We start from the raw sequence: 20,990 nt of genomic DNA, 5'->3' as shown, positions 1-20,990 counted from the left end.
TGCACACATTTGTATATGTATATATAAAACGTATAAACATAGATATGCAGTGTATATGCGTGAGAAATTTTACACAATATTTCCATAAATAAACTTACACACACACACACACACATATATATATATATATATGCATACAGACATATATACAGGTAGCTGCGTTCGTTCAACGTTTTTAAATGTTAGCATGGATTGAGGTAGGATTTTATGGCCGAATGCTCTTTCTATCATCATCCCATGCCTGTTTCTCAACTAAAGGAATTTTTTTTTTTTTTGCCCCATGGGCACTACCGTAGCTAGAGTGTGTGCTGCCCGGAGCAGCCCTTCAGTTTGCAGTCCCCGGGCCCCACAAAAAACACGCATTGCCTACACCAGACCCAAAAGTGGTGCGGCTCAGGGCGAACCGCCCCCTCCAGCTACGCTAGAGCCTATGGCTCTTCAAAAGTCATATCGACAAGGAATGTAAATATTCACTATATATTTGTGTACCAAAGAGACATGTACATCCATTACGTATATGAATAGAAGTACATACAACTCCTTAAATTGCACACTGACTCGCATATTCACAAATCCCAGGAACTGTTGTAACTCAAACTAAAAAAAACCTGGTTAATGACTGGTTTGAAGTCTTATGAAAAAGAACTTATGTTAGAATTTGCAGTGGAAAGAAAAATTCTTATCACACACTCATACTTTGTCAATGCCCTTAAGAGGTATTAAAGCAGAACTGAGATGCCCCAAAATGAACTTAAAAGTTTTAGTTAACATCAAAGAAAACAGCACCTGACAGCTGTTGGAAAAGTGGCCGTGCTTGTACAGAAAAGGTGTATGTAGGAATTCCATGCAGTGTACTCGGTGAAAATTATGGATACTGAAGGTGTACAGGCAGTTTTATGGGGCACATTCCTGGAAGGCTCACTAGAAATAGCTAACAGGTCTTGTTACCTAAGTGACTTAATTAGCAGTGGCAAACAGTCACCATAACCTTCTTTTTGAAGAGTTCGGGTTTAGGGAAGGTTTTCAGTGCTTCATTTTGGTCCAACCACTGCAAAGAATATTTTTTATTATTGTACAAAATCCACTTTTCATCGCAAGTTACAATACAGTTGAAAAATGAATCAGTCTGGTTACGGAGAAGCAACAAGCAAATTTAATATTCATGCATTTTCTGATTTTCATTCAGATTGTGTGGTGCCCATTTGTCGAGCTTTTTTTTCATTTTCTGATTGCATGCAAATGGTTGCAGGCAGCTTTCTGGCTAACTTGAAGTTCTTTTTCCAGTTCTCAAGTGGTTTTACGTGGATCTTTCTCAATGACAGTCTATAATTGACTGCTACCGATGACAGATAGGCGTCGACTACACTCACGATCTTCCACTGCAAAATCATTTAAACCATGTTCAAGCTGACCACTTACTGGTCATTTCCTCACCAAATGTTTCGTTGATATCGTGAGAAGTTTCAACTGCTTTACGTCCTTTTTTGAAGTTGAATAGTAAAATTGCTCAAATATCGCGCTTTGACAGTTCCATTTCAGATGATTGTAACAACGGTGAAAAAAATATCAATGTTAATTTTTCGATGCATTTGGGCAAGTCTATGTCTGTATTATCAGACAATTGCAAAAAAAATGTTTTTAAAAAAATTTGAAACTGATATATATATATATATATATATATATATATATATATATATATATATACATTCATCTGCAGGCATATGTATACTAAGCCTACTTTGCTGTAATTATGTGGTTTCAAGTTCAGTCTCACTACACAGCATTTTGGGCAAACATTTTCCACTACAGCTCTGGACTGACCAATGCTTTGTTAGTGAATTTGGTAGCCAGAAACTGTGTGAAAGCCCATCATATATATATATATATATATATATATATATATATATATACATGTTCCCTTGTGTCTGTTTCTCACCCTACCCAACTATTTGACAACCAGAGGTTTGTTTACATCCCCATAACTCAGCACCTTGGCAAAAGGGATCAGTAGAACAAGTTCTAGACTTTAAAAAAAAAAACATAAGGACGGGGTTAATTTGTTCAACTAAAACCTTTCAAGATGGTGCCCCTGCATAGCAGTCCAATGACTGAACCAGAAAGCCAACAGCAATATTTCAATGAATATATACAAAAATCTCTGTGTATACACTACGCACCTACCTAAAAGATTTGCCTGTGCAATACCATTATATATCCAACAGTGCTTCATATTGGCAATAGGTGGAACAAAACTCAGGAAATCACCAAAGAGTAAGACGTTTTTCATCAGGGTGCATGATAAGATTTTGAAAAATCTTGTATTATGATCATTATAGATGCAATCATGGCTGTGTGGTTAAGAAGTTTACTCCCCAATTATGTAGTCCCCTATTCAGTCCCACTGCATCGCACCTTGGAAAAGTGTCTTCTATAACTTTGAGCTGACTAAAGCTTTGTGGGTGGATTGGATAGATGGAAACTGAAAGAAGCTTATCGTATATGTTAGTGTGTCTGAGTGTTTGTCTGTACCCTTGATGGTTGTAAATGAGGATCATTGTCACACAAGTGATGTTATTTGTTGTTCTTCATTTCCAGTCTTCTATGAAAAATATATCTGGTTATTGGATGATACTATCTTGCTCAGAAACAAGTGGGGATTGGGGGTAGGACGTGCATCCAGCTGTAGAAAACCTGTCACAATAAATTCCATCTAACTCATACAAGCATAGAAAAGTCAGCACTAAATGACGATGATGATGATTATCATCATCACTTCCGAAAGGAAGAAGTCTTAAGAAGTGAATCATTGCAAAGACTTCAAGAACCTGTAATGGAACAAAGAATTAGACTGGTTGATCACAACTTGCAGCAGCCAGAGGCTTAGTATTATGAAACAGCACTGAGATGGACACAAACCTGAAGAAGAAAAGGAAGGCCAGGTGCACATGATGTCTAACATTTCAGAAGAACCTGAAGGTCGACAATAGACATAGGGAAACATAGAACATCTGACCAACAGAGAACACTGGAGAAGAATTGATACCTGATGTGAAAATACGTGTGGGATAGATTAATAAGCTATTATAGGAAATACATAAATATAAATATGATGATTGCTCCATCTTCACAGATAATTGCAGTCTTCTTGAACTACCTCATTGTCGATAGCATTTCTGCCCATGACCTCTCAGATGACTATTCAATCCCATTGCAGATCTGCATGGTTTGAAGCATAAATGTCAGACAGAACTTGTAACTTGCTGTGCACTTCCAAGTGGTTATATCTGCACACGTCAACACACTCGCATCAGCAGAGGACTTTCAGTAGATGGTATCACAAATGAGGTCACCGTAAAAACACATCTCGAGAACATTGGAATATAGTGATAAACTGCATGTGGTAGGGGGCTCTGATTTGGGTGTTCCGGGGTTCTGAGGGGTAGGGCACCATCTCTATGCTATTATTGTTCCCAGGTCTACTCTGACCCAGAGTAGTAGCACTTGTCAGGGTCCCAGTAATGGGTTAACAAGCATATGTTATGACAATCATCTGAATGCAGGGATGCAGAAATATCCTTGGATGGTGTCAGGGCACACAGTAAAACCACTAGGAATGAGGGACCCTTAGATGTAGTCATAACATCCTTCTAGGAGGGGGACACTGATGTAAAACCTGTGTTTTCACATGATTACTGGTCATCTCACTTTACCTTGTCATTAGGTACTAATCACAGAGACCATGTTGTACAAGCATTCACACATGCATAAATATATACATAAACATAAAGACCGGCACTCTATCGGATACAACAATGAGAGTTCCAGTTAATCCAATCAACCAAACAGCATGTTTGTGGAATCAACATGCAAGTGGCTGAACACTCCACAGACACACATACCCCTTAACACGGTTCTCAAAGATATTCAGTGTGATACAGAATGTGACAAGGCTGGCCCTTTGAAATTCAGGTACTTCACATTTTTGAGTGGACTGGAACAACATGAAATAAAGTCTCTTTCTCAAGGACACAACACACCACCAGGTATTGAACTCATGACCTTATGATCCTGAGTCAAATAATCCAATCACTTAGTCATGCACCTTCACTACATATACATACACATACGCATACATATATACATACACATGCACATACATATGTACATACATAACAGACACAGAGATTTATACATAACTCTCACATACAAGTCATCATCATTATCATTTCATGTCCACCTTCCTTATTGGCATAGGCTGGATGATTTGATATGATCCAATATATCAGATGACCCTATTGTGCTCTAATGTCTTACTTTTGGTAGCAAAGTCGTTGGCATTAATTGGATACCCTTCCTAACCCCAACCACTTTACAGAGTGTATTGGGTTCATTTCCCATGGCACCAGCACTAGTGGGGTTTACCTTATAACAACAGGCAAGACTAAAGAACTGCCACATTGAAAGAAGAAATAAAAGAATAGATTATGGTTTTTAGGAAAAATTGATGCAATGGCGAAGTATGATGAGAAGAACAACAATGAATGTTCCTCTCATCATACTTTACTCTCTTTATAATGAGAGAGAGGGAGGGAGGGGTGGAGATAGGTAGAAGGGTGAAAGAATGGTTGTGTAAGAGTGATCCAACATTATCATGTTAATGAGGTAACTATGTGAGGAAGATGCAAAAGGGAACATGAGATTGAAAAAGAAAGAAGATGATGAAGATCCAGTGAAGCTGAAGGGAGAGGGAAATTACAGGTTAAGAGAGAAGTGGGTATGTCATAGACAGCAGATGGAGAGATGAGTGTTGAGGTGGAAAAGCAGTGAGGAGAACATGAAAGAAAGACAGGTTCCAAACGGTAGGAAGTTGTATATAAATATATAAACAAACATTCCCTGTCCTCTGCATCACCCTTCATTGACATCAACCACTATCCTACCATCACACATCTCTATTGCAATCTTCCAACCCTTTACTTTCTCTCTCATATGACTCCTCCTCTATCACTCCTTGTGTGTGTGTGTATTTATTTGTTTACATTTCACAGTATGAAAGCTGTGATGTAGAAGCAATATTGTTGTCAGTTCTTGTCAACAAATCATCCACTTTCTTCAGGTGTTTGAAACCATGAGGAATAAGAGACCCTTATTTGAAAAAAAAACTTAAGTGTAAGTGACAGAAAGAGTATCTGGCTGTAAAACAATGCCTCAGTAACATGTCTGTCTAACCCATGCAAGCTTGGAGAAATGGACATAAAAACAATATATATATATATATATAAATGTATATGTATATATATATATATATATATATATATATATATATATTTGTATGTGCATGAGAGAGTGAGTGAATGTTATATTCAGTGTCCATTCAAGAAAGTGTTGAACAAAAGTGAGTGATGTTATGCTGACAGTCTGTGCCAACAAATCCCAACACTGTGGCTCTGCACTTTCAAGCATGACCAACAAAATAAAAATATCCCTTACTTGAAAAAAAGGAAAGAGTTAGCAACAGTAAGAGCATCCATCTGTAAAACAATGCTCTAATACATATCCACCATCCTCGTATAAAACAAATGAACAAAAACCTCTTTATTCATCAACTGATAATGCAACTCAGAAACAACCATAATACAATAAATCTAATATTCTCCAACAATGAAATCCTGGTTCATTGAAATATGCCCTTCTTCATATCCTAAAATCACTGAGCTCCCAAATATACAATATTGAAAAGAATTTCCCAGTCACAAATTGCAAATTACACAAACCTCCATTTGTCAAAAGTAAATGGAAAGCAATCAAGAATCAAGTAGATTGGTAAAATAATTCTGAATAATTTAGCCAGGAGAAATGAATTTTTCTACAGAGATATGGGTTTCAAATTTTGGCACAAGGTCAGCAAGTTTGGAGAAGGGGGAAAGTCAATTACACTGAACCTTGTGCTCAACTGGTGCTTATTTTATCGACCTCAAAATGATGAAAGGCAAAGACGACCTCTGCAGCAAAGATAGAAGAGATGCCACTAAGCATTTTACCTGGTGTGCTAACAATTCTGCCAGCTCGCTGCCTTACAACAAAGAATAGTAAGAGCATCCAGCCATAGGAAATTTTGTCTAAGCCATGCAAGCATGGAAAGTGGGCATTGAAACAATGAAGATGATAATGAAGATAAAACATACTATTCTCAGGGAGAGGTGAATCCTCATGTGGAAACTCTCAACTATTACTAAAAGCTTCAATAATCCAGCCTTCACATGAAAAGAAATCAAGAAAGGATTTTTAAAAATGAAATCATTGAAGTTGCACTGCTAGGCTCCTATGACTAGGAAAGATCAAAGAACACTCAGTGGCTTAGTGAATATAATCAAATCCTAAGACTTTTTACCTTAATACATGTAAGTGTCTAGTATTGAGTTCAAAACTCAGTCTGTTTCAGACATATGAACACTCCTTTGCAGATTTACCATCTGTTCAAATAGCAATACAAAAACATCTTTTCTCAGCCAGAGAGAGGGAGAGAGAGAGGAGGGGAGCAACATATTGAGCATTTTGCTATATCATACCAGACAATAACTTTATACAGCAATCTAACACATATAAACTCAATCAGACTGGACATAATCAAATTAATATGCTATTTTGACATAACTTCAGCTACAAGATGAGATGGCCATCCAACTTCACCATTAAAATCCTGCAAAGTCAGCCAAGCTAGATCCTTGAAAATACTTTATTGGAGCTATTTCAAGACTGATAACAGTAGGATGCATACAAATAATTACAGGTCTGTATCACTTACATCCCACCTTCAAAAGTTCCAGAGATAATCACATGTGAAAAAAAAGTAAACTATTTAGGATTACAAGAGACACTGAAAAGTTCCTGACTTTAAGAGTATCATGAGAGACTTGGTTGGAGGCCTAACCTTCCGAGTTCTTTTACAGGGCTTAGAAAAACTGAAGGACCACTGCAATAAGTGTGTGAATCTGAGAGGGGAATATGTTGAATAAAATAATAACTGATCTTCCAGTATTTTATTTTACCCAAAGCCAGGAACTTTTCAGCATTCCCTCATAACAGATGCTTTTTAACAACATCAAACACACATTCTGCCTTAGAAGAAACTGTTTCAACAGCTTCTACAACACAAACAAATTCTGAAGACTCTGCTATCTGGATCCATCTCGCTGCAAATAGTTTTATTTTACCAAAGCTTTTGATGAGATAACCACATAGGATCTTTGTCATATCAAAAGTGTTTTCATAATGAAAGTCAGGCATTTGGATCTCTGATTTTCTGAAAGCCTAAAACCAAATGATAGCAGCCCTATCTAAAAAGGTTGTATTAATAAGTAAGTAATCTTTCGGTCCTCTAAGTGAAGCTGTCTGCTAATCATTTATCATCATTGTTTTAACAACCACTTTTCCATGCATGCATGGGTCAGATGGAATTTGCTTGGGTAAGTTTTTTTACAGCTAGAAGTCCTTCCTGTAGCTAACCCTTACCTGTTTCCAAGCAAGATAATATTTTCCCATGGTCAAACATGTTCTTTACAGAAAACTGGAAACAGACAACATCACTTCTATGATGAGGATGCTCGTTTATTATCCTCACATGATGTAAAGAAAAGGGTACACACATACAGACATATATATCATCATCATCATCGTTTAATGTCCACTTTCCATGCTGGCATGGGTTGGACGATTTGACTGAGGACTGGCGAAGCAGATGGCTGCACCAAGCTCCAATCTGATCTGGCAGAGTTTCTACAGCTGGATGCCCTTCCTAATGCCAACCACTCCGAGAGTGTAGTGGGTGCTTAGGGTAAATGAAAGACAGAAGATGGAATATACGAGAATTTATTATTAATCATGACAATTGTTTCAACACATCTAGCATTGGTCCCTCACAGGTGTGACACTTAACTAGTTCAGGAGCATCTGGTGGTGCAGATATGTCTCATCAGGTGAAAAATAGCCACAACTTGTTAAAATAACAGTTCCATAATGTATCTTCTCATTTCATAGAAAGAAAAGCAGCAAAATGAAGGAAATATCTTCGTTTAAATAAAAGAACAAAAATAAAATCACAGATGCAAAAGAGAAACGAACACATATATATACAACAGGCTTCTTTCAGTTTCTCTGTACCATATCTATTTTGGTTGGATGAAACAAGCTTCTTAACCACACAACCATGCGTGCATCAACACTCACATAAATTAACACCTAGTAGCCTGCCAGAACAGCATACGTAAGAGATACATATATTAAGTGCCTCAACCTGTTCTCATAATATTCCTGTGCCACCAACAATGTTATATTACCTGAGCAAGATGAGGAGAGAGAAAGATGTGTGGTGCTGCACAAAGTAGCTACTAATCAACATAAAGACGCTGCAGTGGATCATTAAAGATTACCTTTAGCCACTGGTAGAAACTACTATTACTACTATTCGACCAAGAACTTGGCACACCACTTATCAGAGGTGAAAACAAAGCAATAAAATCTGACATTTATACAAAATCATAAAATGGTATCCAGCAGAGCAGTAGCTTATCACTCCACTCATTAAATCTGTTATCATACCTGCTCATAAAACATGGTGTTCATAGAAATTGATAGCCTAAGTGCAGAAACATTTCATACCTTTCTTATGGAGATGACCTGAAGATGTATGAGCCAACTATTAGACACAACAAACAAAACAATTGGATTTCATAATTCAATAGTATAGAAGAATTAATATGAAATTTAGTGAGTCTAAAATATGCATTTTTGGTGACTAGATAAAAAAAAAACTTGTATCATACAAAAAATAAAATAAAATAAAAACATGAATAGTATGACAATGCAGCCATCTAAAATCACAAGTATCTTGAACTAGATGAGAACATTGAGAATGATGGAACCATTAACAAGTAGGGGAAAAGTTAAATTAATACCTCATCTGGTACCATTTTTGACACCTATTTTTGGTCTTCTGAATTGGTAACTACAAAAACTGAGCAAGATGGATGCAAGGACTCAGTAATTGCTTGGTGTTACTGGATATTTCAACATCAATGGATATGTAGACAGATTATAATCCTTATACAAGGAGGATGGCTTAAATCTAAATTAACACCAGAAAAGACATGTATTGTAATATTGAAGCAACAACTCTATCTGAGAAAAAAAAGCTCATCTAACAACTATCAAGTTTACAATCATCCTCAAGTTTGATGTCCACTTTTCCATGCTCACATGAAGCAGATAAAATTCATTGAGGCCGATTTTCTATGGTTAAATGCCCCTCCTCTCACCAAACCTAACCTGTTTCCAAGCAAGGAAGTATTTCCCAAAGGCCAGACATGTTCTCTGCAGACTACTGGAAATGAATGACACTGCTTGCAGGACAGTAACACTTATTTACAACTATCCTGCAATGTCAAGATAAGACACACACACATACACACACACACACATATATATATATATATATATATATGTATATATACACACACACACATCTTATCCAATGTTAACTGTATCCATACAGACACATATTGTGATGAACTAAATCTATCAACATTATTACAGACTGCTGAGCCCCCAGAAACAGCTTTTGGACTTATATAAATATCTATATAGTTATACTTAAAAATTCATCATCTGAAAGTCCCCATCTTTTGCTTTCTCTCGTTTTGCATGTATACATATATACATATTTTGTATTTCATGCCCAGACTAATATATTTAATATATTTGATGTATTTAATTTGTTTATCCGCATAACTGCCTCTGCCTCTCTCTCTCTCTCTCTCTCTATATATATATATATATATATATATATACATATACACATACACACATACATATCCATACATATAACAGGCTTCTCTCAGTTTCTGTCTGCTAAATTCACTCACAAGGCTTTGGTCAACCCAGACACTTGCCCAAGGTGTCATGCACTCGGGCTGAACCAGAAACTGTGTGGTTGAGAAGCAAACTTCTTAATCACACAGCCTTGCTTATGCCTTGACACAAAAATAAAAACATGAAATAAAAGATGACACAGATCTCTTTCCAATTAACACAACAAAATAAAAAAATAAACCAGTTCACAGAGAAAGTTGTGCACAACTACTTGAAACGAAAAACAAAATAAGAACACAGACCATAGAGGAAATAAACCACACTAAAAGCCTGGTATAGAGTATCAACAAGTTTATAACAGCTCACTTTGAATGCTACCTCCATGCAGTCCAAAAACAAGACAACCCCACCAAATACCTTCTACACAAAAGACAGAAAAACATCAGCTGACAACAAATAGGTAAGCTACGCAAATAATACTGAAGACATTAGCCATATCATTACAAACTTGAGAGAATATCCTCTAGATACTACCTTCCCATAAGGCATGATATGATGTGATAGCCAGAGATATCTGCAATAGAGTAAGAAAAAATAAAATAACAACCAATGAACGAAGGTGAACACATGACCAATGGATTAAAATAATATTGGTGGAACCTCAGAATAAAAACAACTAAATTTGAACACATACAATCTGATATTGTTTGTTTGGAACTTTAAAATAAAAATTGTTCTATTGCAGAAATTAGCTGCATTTTTGTAAAGAACAAACAATTATAGCTTTGTTGTGAATAGTTATAAGAGGTTTTGATCATTCTTGGGACAGAAAAAAGTAGGATTGATTTGAACAGTTTCTAGTCCTGTCAGACCTTCCTCACAAAAAGAGTACAAATATTCAATCTACAGAGAGATTAGTAACTTATTGCTACTTATTGCATATACAAACTTTGACAAAGACAATGTGTGTGATTGAGTGGTGTAAATATGTGTGAAACATGTTTATGTATGCGTGTGAGCCAAAAGGGAATATGTAGGATGTGCATGGCATGCATGCAAGGTAACATAGATTAGAGCGTCAATGTATGGTGGAGTGTTAATATAAGGATACAGAAGGTAAATGATACGGTGTGTATGTGAAAATGCTGTGTTGGCATACAGGTAGAAAAACGGAGTGAGGTATAGTATATGTGTAGGGCAGGTAGGAAAGCAAGTCACTTGTTAATATCAGTAGAGTACATATGTTGAAGTGGAAGATCAACAGCTGTTCATGACAAAGCCAGGAAATGGGAGTACTATGATGTGGTATAATCCCCCAAACTAGATGCAAGGTGCAAGACAAGTGAAGTGGAGGGCTACAAACCTAAGTGATCTGATGTAGTTTGTAGTTTCAAATGACCTGCAAGTTTTTGCTAAAGAGAGCTGCAACTGGCAACCAGGTTTTTCTATGTATGGTAAGTAACAGAGTTTGCATTTATAGCAGTAAATGACATTTTTGGAAGTGCAAATGAAGCAGTTCAGAAATTAATAGTTGACTTCAATATAAGGTGATGGACAACACGATCTATGTTGCAATGTAAGCAAAGGATTCAGGTTGGGTGTAGATCAGAAAGAAAGCCACCCAAATTTCAGTCATGTCTGAAGGAAGAAGGTGTTCAGACAAAATAAGGATGGCAACAGGGGTAAGAAGAAACAAAAGTGTTGTAGGCAATAGTGCTTAAGAGCTGTTGGGTGGAAAGTAGTTGGTGAAGGCAAGTTCAAGGCAATAGGGTAGGGATGTAATAGCAAGCAACATCAACAGTTGCTTGGGATAAGCACATTGCAGGAAGAAGTAGACAACATGGAAAGAGAGAGTGTGAGAGGAGGAAGAATAGTATACCAACACATTTTATGCAATCTTTCATTACTTAGGCATCCTGATGGGAGAGAGAGTCACTAACGCAGCTTCGTGTTCGTTGGTGAGAAAGAGAGAGTATGTGATGGATAGCTATAGGAATTGGTGGTGGTAAGAGAATGTGACAGATGTCAATAAAGTATGACAGAAGTATGGAGGTTAGCAGCAAAGACAGGTAATGTTAACTGGTTAAGAGATGGATGTCAATAAAGGTATTACCTTAAGGAGGGGAGTGCTAACTAGTAGTGGGCAGGAGTAAAAGAAGGAATGTATTAGACACCAGAAGATCTGACGCAATCCCTCATTACTTGAGCATTGTGAATCAGAAGAGAAGTGAGATGATAGAGAGGTGATCAATGAATATGGACAGATCCATTAAGTCTCATTTAGTATGTAGTATTGGGTAATGAACAAGAGAAGCAATAATAGAGAGATGAGAGAGTATCAAACAACCAAAGTGAGCAATAGATTGTACAAATGAGTGAAAGACCTAGATGCTTATATATATTATATACTCTCACCACCCCCATTTTCACCAAGCATGTATGAGTGCTTATGTCTTTGCCAGTACTACATATTGCTAATTAACACAGTCCTTTGTCACCTCCTCTGTATGTTACATTTACTTTGAGTGCTCAGCACTTCCTTAAGTAGCCGTCATCCTCAATACATATCACATGCCCATAGTACTACCATCAGCTCTCTCTAGGTCATCAGGATATAAGTCACACAAACAGCCAGTTTTAGGACTATAATGAACAGGTGGGACTAAGGACTGAGCCTTGATGAATTCTACCTGCACACTAAATTCATTGCTGAACTCATTATTGTCTCTCACTTTGCTAACTGCACCTTTATACATAGCTTGTCCGGTCCTCACCTACCATTCATCTACACCAAATTTCTTTAGTGGCCATCAGATAACAGTGTGGTACCTTGTCAAATGCCTTCTCGAAGTAGATAAATACTAGGTATATTGGTTTATTCTTAGCTAAGTACTTTCAAAGTTATCACACTAGGAAGATCACCGGTGGTATCTTTTCCAGGCATAATGTTAAGCTGCATCTCATTTATTCTAATTCTGTTCGTAATCAATAATGCTCTCTTTCCATCACTTCTATAACCTAGTTTCACAATCAATGCCTCTATAACTGCTTCTCTATATGCATCTGTTTTGCCCTTGTAACAGTGTCCTCCTGCACCTGTCACTGGACATATGACATCTTCCTGTATTACCAAATTAACTATTTAAGCACCATAAAACACCAGATATTTGAAACATCTCAGCAATGACATCTGATAGACCAGCAACTTCCTTTGCCTTCATATCCTTTAACCTCTCTATCTACCATACTACTGTTAACTTGAATCACTGGTCCCTCTGTTGGGTCAACATGAGGTAGACCCATTATTTCCTATGAATTGCATTCATTCAACAACCCTTCATAATAGTATTTCCTTACCTCTTTTTTCTTCAGCAGTAAGGGTAAGTATGCCTCTATTATTCCAAATACACTTCTCCCCAATGACTTAGTTTTATCTGGTGCTCATATATATTAACAGCTAAGGGCTACAAGGCAAAGGAAAAAAGTGGCTGCAAATATACTGTCTGCACTGACCCATAATCTTCATACTTGCAGCATCTCTAAGCTTCTTTGCAAATTGCTGGCAGATCTCAAAAGTCAAATTCAACTGACAAAGAAAGTGCATGTTGTTAGAGCCTTGTACATTGAAACTTATGGGAGAGATCATCATTATCATCATATATATATACACAGACACACACACATACACGACAGCATCATCATCATTAAAACTTAATTTCTTTTAAGCCTAGTACTTGTTTTATCAGTCTCTTTTGCTAAACCACTAAGTTGCAAAGACATAAACACACCAACACAGGTTGTCAAGAGGGGAAAAAACAGACACACGCATGTATATATTATCATCAATGTTTTAATGGCTACTTTTCCATACTTGCATGGGTCACGCAAAATTCACTGAGGCAGATTTTCCTGTTGCCAACCTTCACCTGTCTCCAAAGTAATATTTCCCCAAGGTCAGATATGTTTTCACAGAAGATTGGAAATGAATGAGTGCTTATACAAAGAAGATGCTCCTTTACAACAATCACATGGTGTCAAAACAAGGAGACACACACACTCACTCACTCACAATGAGCCTGTGTCAGTTTCTGTCAAACAAGTCCACAAAGCTTTGATCCATGTAGGGTTACATTAGAAGCATGTCTTCTACTATACAATGAGCTTCTTTCTACCAAATAACACTTATCAGACTTTGATTGGCCCAAGATACCATGCAGTGGGACTGAACCTGAAACAACACAGCCGGGAAGCAAACTTCTTAATCACATAGCCATTTTGACATTTATTTCACCACGCTTGCATGAGTAGGCAGACCTTTCCCAGCACCACATGTCACCAATTCTCATCCTTTTGATGAGGCTCAGCATCTTGAAGTTAGTTTTCACCACATTGTCTCATACCTAACCACTTAACCCAATCCTTCTTCCCCAGAACATTAGCCTTCCAGAATATCCTTCCAGTTCAAGTCTTTCCTGTAAAGGTTTTAGCAGAACATTAATAGCATCAATCTCACCAGTTTTGCAGAGTTTGCTCCTTTCTTGAGATTCAGCAAGAAAAAAGTAAAAAATATATTCCTGTGTCTCCCTCTTTCACAACTTCCATCTACATTTAGCTATCAGCATTTCCTTATGCAGCAGTCAACCTCCAAACGTACCTCATGGCCATAGAGTGCAGTCTTCTCTTTTTACATATTACATGCAAGTCCTCTCATAATCAATTTTTCTCTCAGTTCATTTATACTTTATTGTTTATACACACTAATATTATACATCCAGCAGAGCATGCTTGCTTCAGTTCTTTCCAATCTTTACACCCCCTCTGCATTCAGTGTCCACTTTACACTACCATGCAGCATCAGAGATCATAGACAAATATCATGTAGTGCACCACTCACTAGGAGACAGAACTTTGTGGCTAGCAGAGGTAATAGCTCCTTGAGTTTGTCCACCCTGTTCACACTCTGGCTACTATGCTTTCAACACAGCTACATCCACTGCAAATTAGGTCACCTAGGTCAGGGGTTTTCAAACTTTTTGACTTGTGGACCCCTTTATATTTCAGGCTTTACCTTAGGGACCCCTTATAAACGCTTGTAAAATTTATACATAAATATTTGCTTAAAATAACATGTTTTTACATTTGTTTAGTTAACAGTATTTAACAAATTGGTTTATTGTCAATTAAAAGATTTCGATTAAAAACCATATATAAAATCAAATTGCCCATAAAAAGTATTTGCTGTTCACGGACCCCTGTCTTGTCCTTGCGGACCCCCTGTGGTCCTCGGACCACAGTTTGAAAACCACTGAGCTAGGTAACAAAAGCTCTCAACTAATTCTAAGTGAGCTTTCCAAGAATTTCATGGAATTTATTTTGTGTTTAATAAACAATTTTTGTGCATCTACTACATACGAGGCCAATGTCACATGTGATTTCACAACACTTCTGTGCATCATTTTACCAATTCCTTTTTTACATACTAAGCAGGACCACTTCGCTGATTGCAGCAGGGCCTTGCCATCTTTTCTATTTACTAAAACTATAATCTTTACTAAGTTTACTTTGAGGTCTTACGATTCTTGATTTTGTTTGCAAGTCTAAAATTTCTCTCCATCTACAGATTCTGCTATAAGAAGTAGGTCACTAACATATAGTTCACGCAGCAGCGCTCTCAAACTCCCCTCTTTATGGCCTAGAGAGCTACAAAAAATATATAAAGGGCGGAGGACTGACTGAGTCTCAAGACTCAGACATGCCTGCATCACTGCTGAATTCACAGCTAATCCTCACTTTGCTGACAGCAACTGTACCACTTGACATAGTTTGTCTGACCTCCAGAAACAATACATTTATTCTTAGCTTCCTTAGCGACCACCAGATTACAGTCTCTAGAACCCTGTCAAAGAGTTTTGCCAAGCCAATAAAGAATGCAAAATATAGAAGTTTACTCCGTGTACATACATATATGTATTTATATTATAAATCTCTCCCTCACTATATATATATATATATATATATATATAACTATGAAACTATTAGTAGCTCTTTCAGTTGTGTATACTATGAAACTATTAGTAGCTCTTTCAGTTGTGTATTTAATTATATATATATATATATATATATATATATATATATATATATATATATATATATATACATACACACACACACTGATAGTGACTCCGAAACTTCCAAGTCACTGTCGATTTTTTCCTTGTAAAAGTTTGATAAACATATCCACTACTAAAGTTTTGAATAAATCTTTAATGTTAGATTGTTCTTTTTTTCTTTTTGTTATAAAGAACTCGACATAATACAACAGACTAATATATATATACACACGTATACAAAAATATATACACACGTATATAACATATGTAAAGTACATACACTTCCGCACATATATAAATAAGCGTACATACATATAAATACATAAATATGGACATGCATACACATATCCAGACATCAGACTAGAAGCCGTTAGTAAGAACTTCATGGCAGCTAAGTTGAACACCCAAAATTCACACAACCGTTTGTTGGTTGTGCAGATTTCGCCCATCCTAGTGGGATGGCAATCAAAAATACACCTGATATTTCCACGGGAGAATTCGTGAAGAGAAAAGATGGAAGAGTGTTTAAAAAGTTAAAAAGAGTAATTCAAGATGTGTGCGATACGTTAATAGTCGTTCTTCTAAATTCATCATCACTTCCTTCAAGACTCTCTAGAGAAATAAAGATTTTAGTAACAACAACGGTCCTAAAATGGATGCTTGTCTTTGATTTCTAAATTCATTCCCTTGGTTCGCTTTGTAAAGAAACACCTGAAATGGGGGGGAGGATAGTGGATAAGGATAAACAGAATTTAGTATGATAACATTGTGGGAATTAAACCATTGTGTGTGTGTGTGTGTAAATATTTTGATGTCATCAATGAATCAGAAAGAGGGAGAGAGAGGATACCAACCCAAATTCACGCCCTGACACTAAACTCACACACATGACGAGTGGAAGTGTGTGTGCCTGTATGCATAAACATTTTGATGTCCTCAAAGAATTCGGAAAGAGACAGAGAAAAGAAAGGACGATCAATCTAAGTTCAGCCCCCCCCCACACACACACACACACACGCGCGAAAATCACATATCACATACCATACAGACAATGTGTGATTATGTGTGTGTGTGTGTGAATGTAAACATTTCGATCTCAATGAATTCAAAGATTGAAAAAGAAAGAGAGAATGATCAACTAAAATTCACCTCACACACACACACATAACAAGAAAATGAGTGTATGATTGTATACGTGTGTGGAAGAAAGTTGTGAAAAGTGTGAGGGAGAAAGACGAAGTAGAATCGGCAATTTCCGTTGGAAACATTTGGCAACAAGATAAGAAGAATTAGCAAGAACAAACATAAACTCAGAGTTGATGAATAAGAGACGATGGTAGGCTAAAATAATAAATTGTGTGTCTATGCGAATAAAGAGGGCATATTTGCAGAGATGTTTGTGATGTATGTCAGAAATATGCGGCAGAGTTAGACGAAGAGGAAATGACAGAGATGTAGATGGACTGAGGCGAATGTGTGTGAGTGTCTGAGTGTGTTTATGTGTCTGTATGAATGTGTGTGTGTGGACAGATAGATGAGACAGGGAAGAATGCAGGGAGATGTATACAGAGAAGCAAAGTGGAATATAGAATTAGAGAAGAGTGTGTGTGTGTGTGTGTGTGTGTGTGTGTGTATAAAGGAGAAAAGCAGGTAAGAATGTAGATGGATGGATGGATAGATAGATAGAGAGAGAGACAGACAGACAGATAGATAGATAGAGAGAGAGAGACAGACAGATAGATAGATAGATAGATAGACAGAGACAGATAGATAGATAGATATAAACACTGGAACAATGAATAATGGCAGAGAAAAAATAGATGGATATCCTTTTTTTCTGTTTGTTTAGATTTTTAAAAATTTACCTCTCGGGCAAGGACATCTTTTCGTGTTGTCCAGTATCTTCAGATGTGAGAAAAGTGGCGCCGTCGATACACTCGTATTTCCATTTGTTGGTAATGTGAAGTTAAAATGACAGAGGAAGGTTGAGAGAATTAACTTATGATGAGTAAGACAACAAGTTATACAACCGCTTCCTTCGGAGACTGGTAGAAAGCTGTTAGATTCCACTAAATCCTTGTTCGGCTTTATCATAGACGGGTATATTTAGTAGTTTGGAGTTTTTTCCCTAAATAACAAATCCTCATGGAAGGCACATTTGTTGATATATTTACACAAGTCTGATATTTCAGTAATGACAGACACGATCTGCTAGACAGGAGCCGGAATACATTTCTGGGAATTCAGCACTTTATATCAGGCCTCTGTGTCAGTTAGAAATTCCATGATTACTAAGATGCTTTAGTTTTCAGAATTTAAAAAAAACTAATACGAAAGCAAATATTCTTCATAATTCGCAACACTGAAAACAATGAACGAAATGATATCTTAAATGTTAAGTATACAGTGTGAACTATTTTTTAGATCGGATGACTTCTTAGACAGAGTTTGCGACCTACTTCTGACAAATTTGAAGTTTCTGAGAGTAAAGTTATTACAATAGAATTAAAGTAATATAAATGCTGTATATATTTTTAAAATTAATATATGAAATTTAAATGAACTTATTTAATTTTGAATAAAAATTTTAAAAAATCACCGAACTAAAATAATTCCAATCCCGCACTTTGGTCATGTGATCTTGTAATGATGGCGTCGTCTAAGAAGGAAGGGGTTGTTTCTGTTCCAATTGGTATAGAATTACTACCGACTGTAGAATGTATAAATAGGAATAAAGCGTAAGTATTGACAAATTAACAACACCTATTCCTCTATATCATTTAAAACTATCGTATTTAGGCTGTCGATTGTTCCAACTCTTTTTTTTTTATATTGCTTTGACACCGGATAGTTTACACTTTCGGGGTTTTTTTTTCTTTTTGTTGTTGTGTAAACAAATGATCAAGTGTCAACTGTTTTACCTTGATTACAAAGAATCGAGGCTTGTCGGTGCTTTCTGACCGATTTTAAAATATTTACACATTCAGTTGCATTTGGATATTGTTTAGTTTCGATCGAATTAATTTGTTAAATATGATATTCACTACATATGTGATTGCTTGAGTTTATATTATTTTGATGAAGGTTCTCAACCATGTGTAATTGTCAACACTGTCGATCTTCATTGCGAGTTTGAAATAAATATTCGAATCTACTAAACTAATGTATTATATGGAGGCAGAAATGTTGTCATGGAGCAAGATTTACTCTCTCCCATCAATTGTTTTATGTCGTGGTTGTATGTTCGTCCGTTTATTCTTGGTCGTAAATTTATTACATACACCTCAGATTAAGGGTGACGAAAAGAGATTCTGTGGTGTTCATTTCTTTATTAAAACACTGTAGACTTCATAACTATACAGAGCACCTACTTGTCATCTAACTAAATATAATAACTATTATTGTTATTTCAGATTTTGACATTAAACCAGCAATTTTAGGTTGAATGTCGATGTAATCGACTTACCCAGTCGATTACGTCGACCCTTGTGCTTGACGGGTACTTTATTTTATTGATTCCAAAAGGACAAGTAGACTTCAGCGTTTTTTGAACTCAGAACGTTGAGACGAAAGAAATGCTACCAAGCATTTGTCCGACACGCTAACGATTCTGTCGGCTAATTGCCTTAATCATATTGTTTCGAAATTCGCGAGAACAGTTGATTATATTGACAACCTAGTACTTAACAGATACCTTACATTATTGCCACCGGAGGAATGAAAGGTAAAGCTGATATCAACGATTGATCTCTTGTTTAGTTTGACTTTATTTTTTCTTTCTCATTGGCCATTAATCTTCATTCGTGACAATGATTTGCCGTCCTTGGCATTGAAGAAAAATACTAAACACTTGACATTTATTGATTGTGCTCTATTAAAATCATGAGAAATATAAAGTAACGAATGTGTAGCATTAGAACAGGTGTCTTAAGCAGCACATTAAATATCGATATAATGAATAAATTAAAAAACACTCGCGTTTTAGATGTATACTTGATAAAAATACACGACTAAACTCTGACAAAAAAGCAGCATTGTAATCTTGAAAACATTCATTGATTAAGGACAGCATGAAACTTTATCAAACCAAATATTCAAGGAATATACAGGTACGATCCTTTTCACAAAGATCTGGCAAGCAGGGAGTCAAGCTGACGAATGGATTTAAGGCGCACATAAAAGGCTAGAAGGCATCCAAGATGCGAATGGAACAGAAATTCTTTTCCTTTTGTGATGTTTAATAAAAAAAGAAAGTGATACATATCGACAATGGGAACATAGATAGATAGATTGATAGATACATACATACACACACGGGCGTGTATGATTGTCTATAGAAGAATATATAACTCAAAGAAATTCCAACTTTGTCTGATTTTCACGTTTTATTTACAATCTTATAATGATATAATATAATGAAATGATAGAATATTAAATGTCCATTCTGATTGAACTAGTACTTTCATGCATTAAACTATGCAATCTTCAGGTTCATGTAGTAGTGGTGACAGCTGTTTTACAATTTACAACTGTAGTGAGATGGCTAAAGTGTGTGCCTTAAATACATTTGTATAGGCTCCAGAATGTTAATTCCTGCAAACTGTATTTACTAAATTGATTGGTGTTTGGTTTAGACGTCACGGCTTGTTGAACATGTCAAGAGACATGTATTTTGACCCTGGCCAAAGCAATAATTGTCGGGCTATATATATATATATATATATATATATATATATAACACTATATATATATATATATATATTTATTTAACACTATATATATATATATATATATATATATATATACACACACACACACTAGTGCGAACACGCTACCTTTAAGATAGCATGTTTTATATTGGTTTGATGTCATTGTTTCATATATTCCTGTAGCGTATATGTGTAAGTATACAAATGTCATGCATGTGGGGAAAATGCTGGTAAGACATGTTGCATGAATGAAGCTCGAACATAAATAATAGAAAACGTTAAGTAGAGCAATAAGATGAAATGC

The 20,990-nt window shown here is 36.2% G+C and overlaps 2 protein-coding genes across 27 annotated transcripts in view; one reads left to right on the top strand and one right to left on the bottom strand.

Annotated features, from left to right (window-relative positions):
- The window catches only part of LOC106875722 (rho guanine nucleotide exchange factor 11), a 404,455-nt gene extending 386,254 nt beyond the window's left edge, over positions 1-18,201 (bottom strand). For all 21 annotated transcript variants that reach the window (XM_089352417.1, XM_089352437.1, XM_089352419.1 and 18 more), the window contains exon 1: positions 17,843-18,201. In XM_089352417.1, coding sequence (XP_089208543.1) covers positions 17,843-17,859 — 17 coding nt within the window. In that variant the 5' untranslated portion in view covers positions 17,860-18,201. The remainder of the gene's footprint in view (positions 1-17,842) is intronic.
- A 382-nt stretch (positions 18,202-18,583) lies between these two features.
- The window catches only part of LOC106872525 (glucose-6-phosphate exchanger SLC37A2), a 93,091-nt gene continuing 90,684 nt past the window's right edge, over positions 18,584-20,990 (top strand). For 3 of the 6 annotated variants that reach the window (XM_014919546.3, XM_014919543.3, XM_014919544.3), the window contains exon 1: positions 18,584-18,715. In XM_014919546.3, coding sequence (XP_014775032.3) covers positions 18,624-18,715 — 92 coding nt within the window. In that variant the 5' untranslated portion in view covers positions 18,584-18,623. The remainder of the gene's footprint in view (positions 18,716-20,990) is intronic. The other 3 variants (XM_052968393.2, XM_089352455.1, XM_089352456.1) reach the window with 3 other exon arrangements.

The sequence above is a fragment of the Octopus bimaculoides genome, chromosome 5 (assembly GCF_046866305.1).
Source record: "Octopus bimaculoides isolate indiv1 chromosome 5, ASM4686630v1, whole genome shotgun sequence".
NCBI classification, from domain to species: Eukaryota; Metazoa; Mollusca; class Cephalopoda; order Octopoda; family Octopodidae; genus Octopus; species Octopus bimaculoides.
Note: the sequence above shows the minus strand (reverse complement) of the source record. Positions and strands in the feature narration are given on the sequence as shown.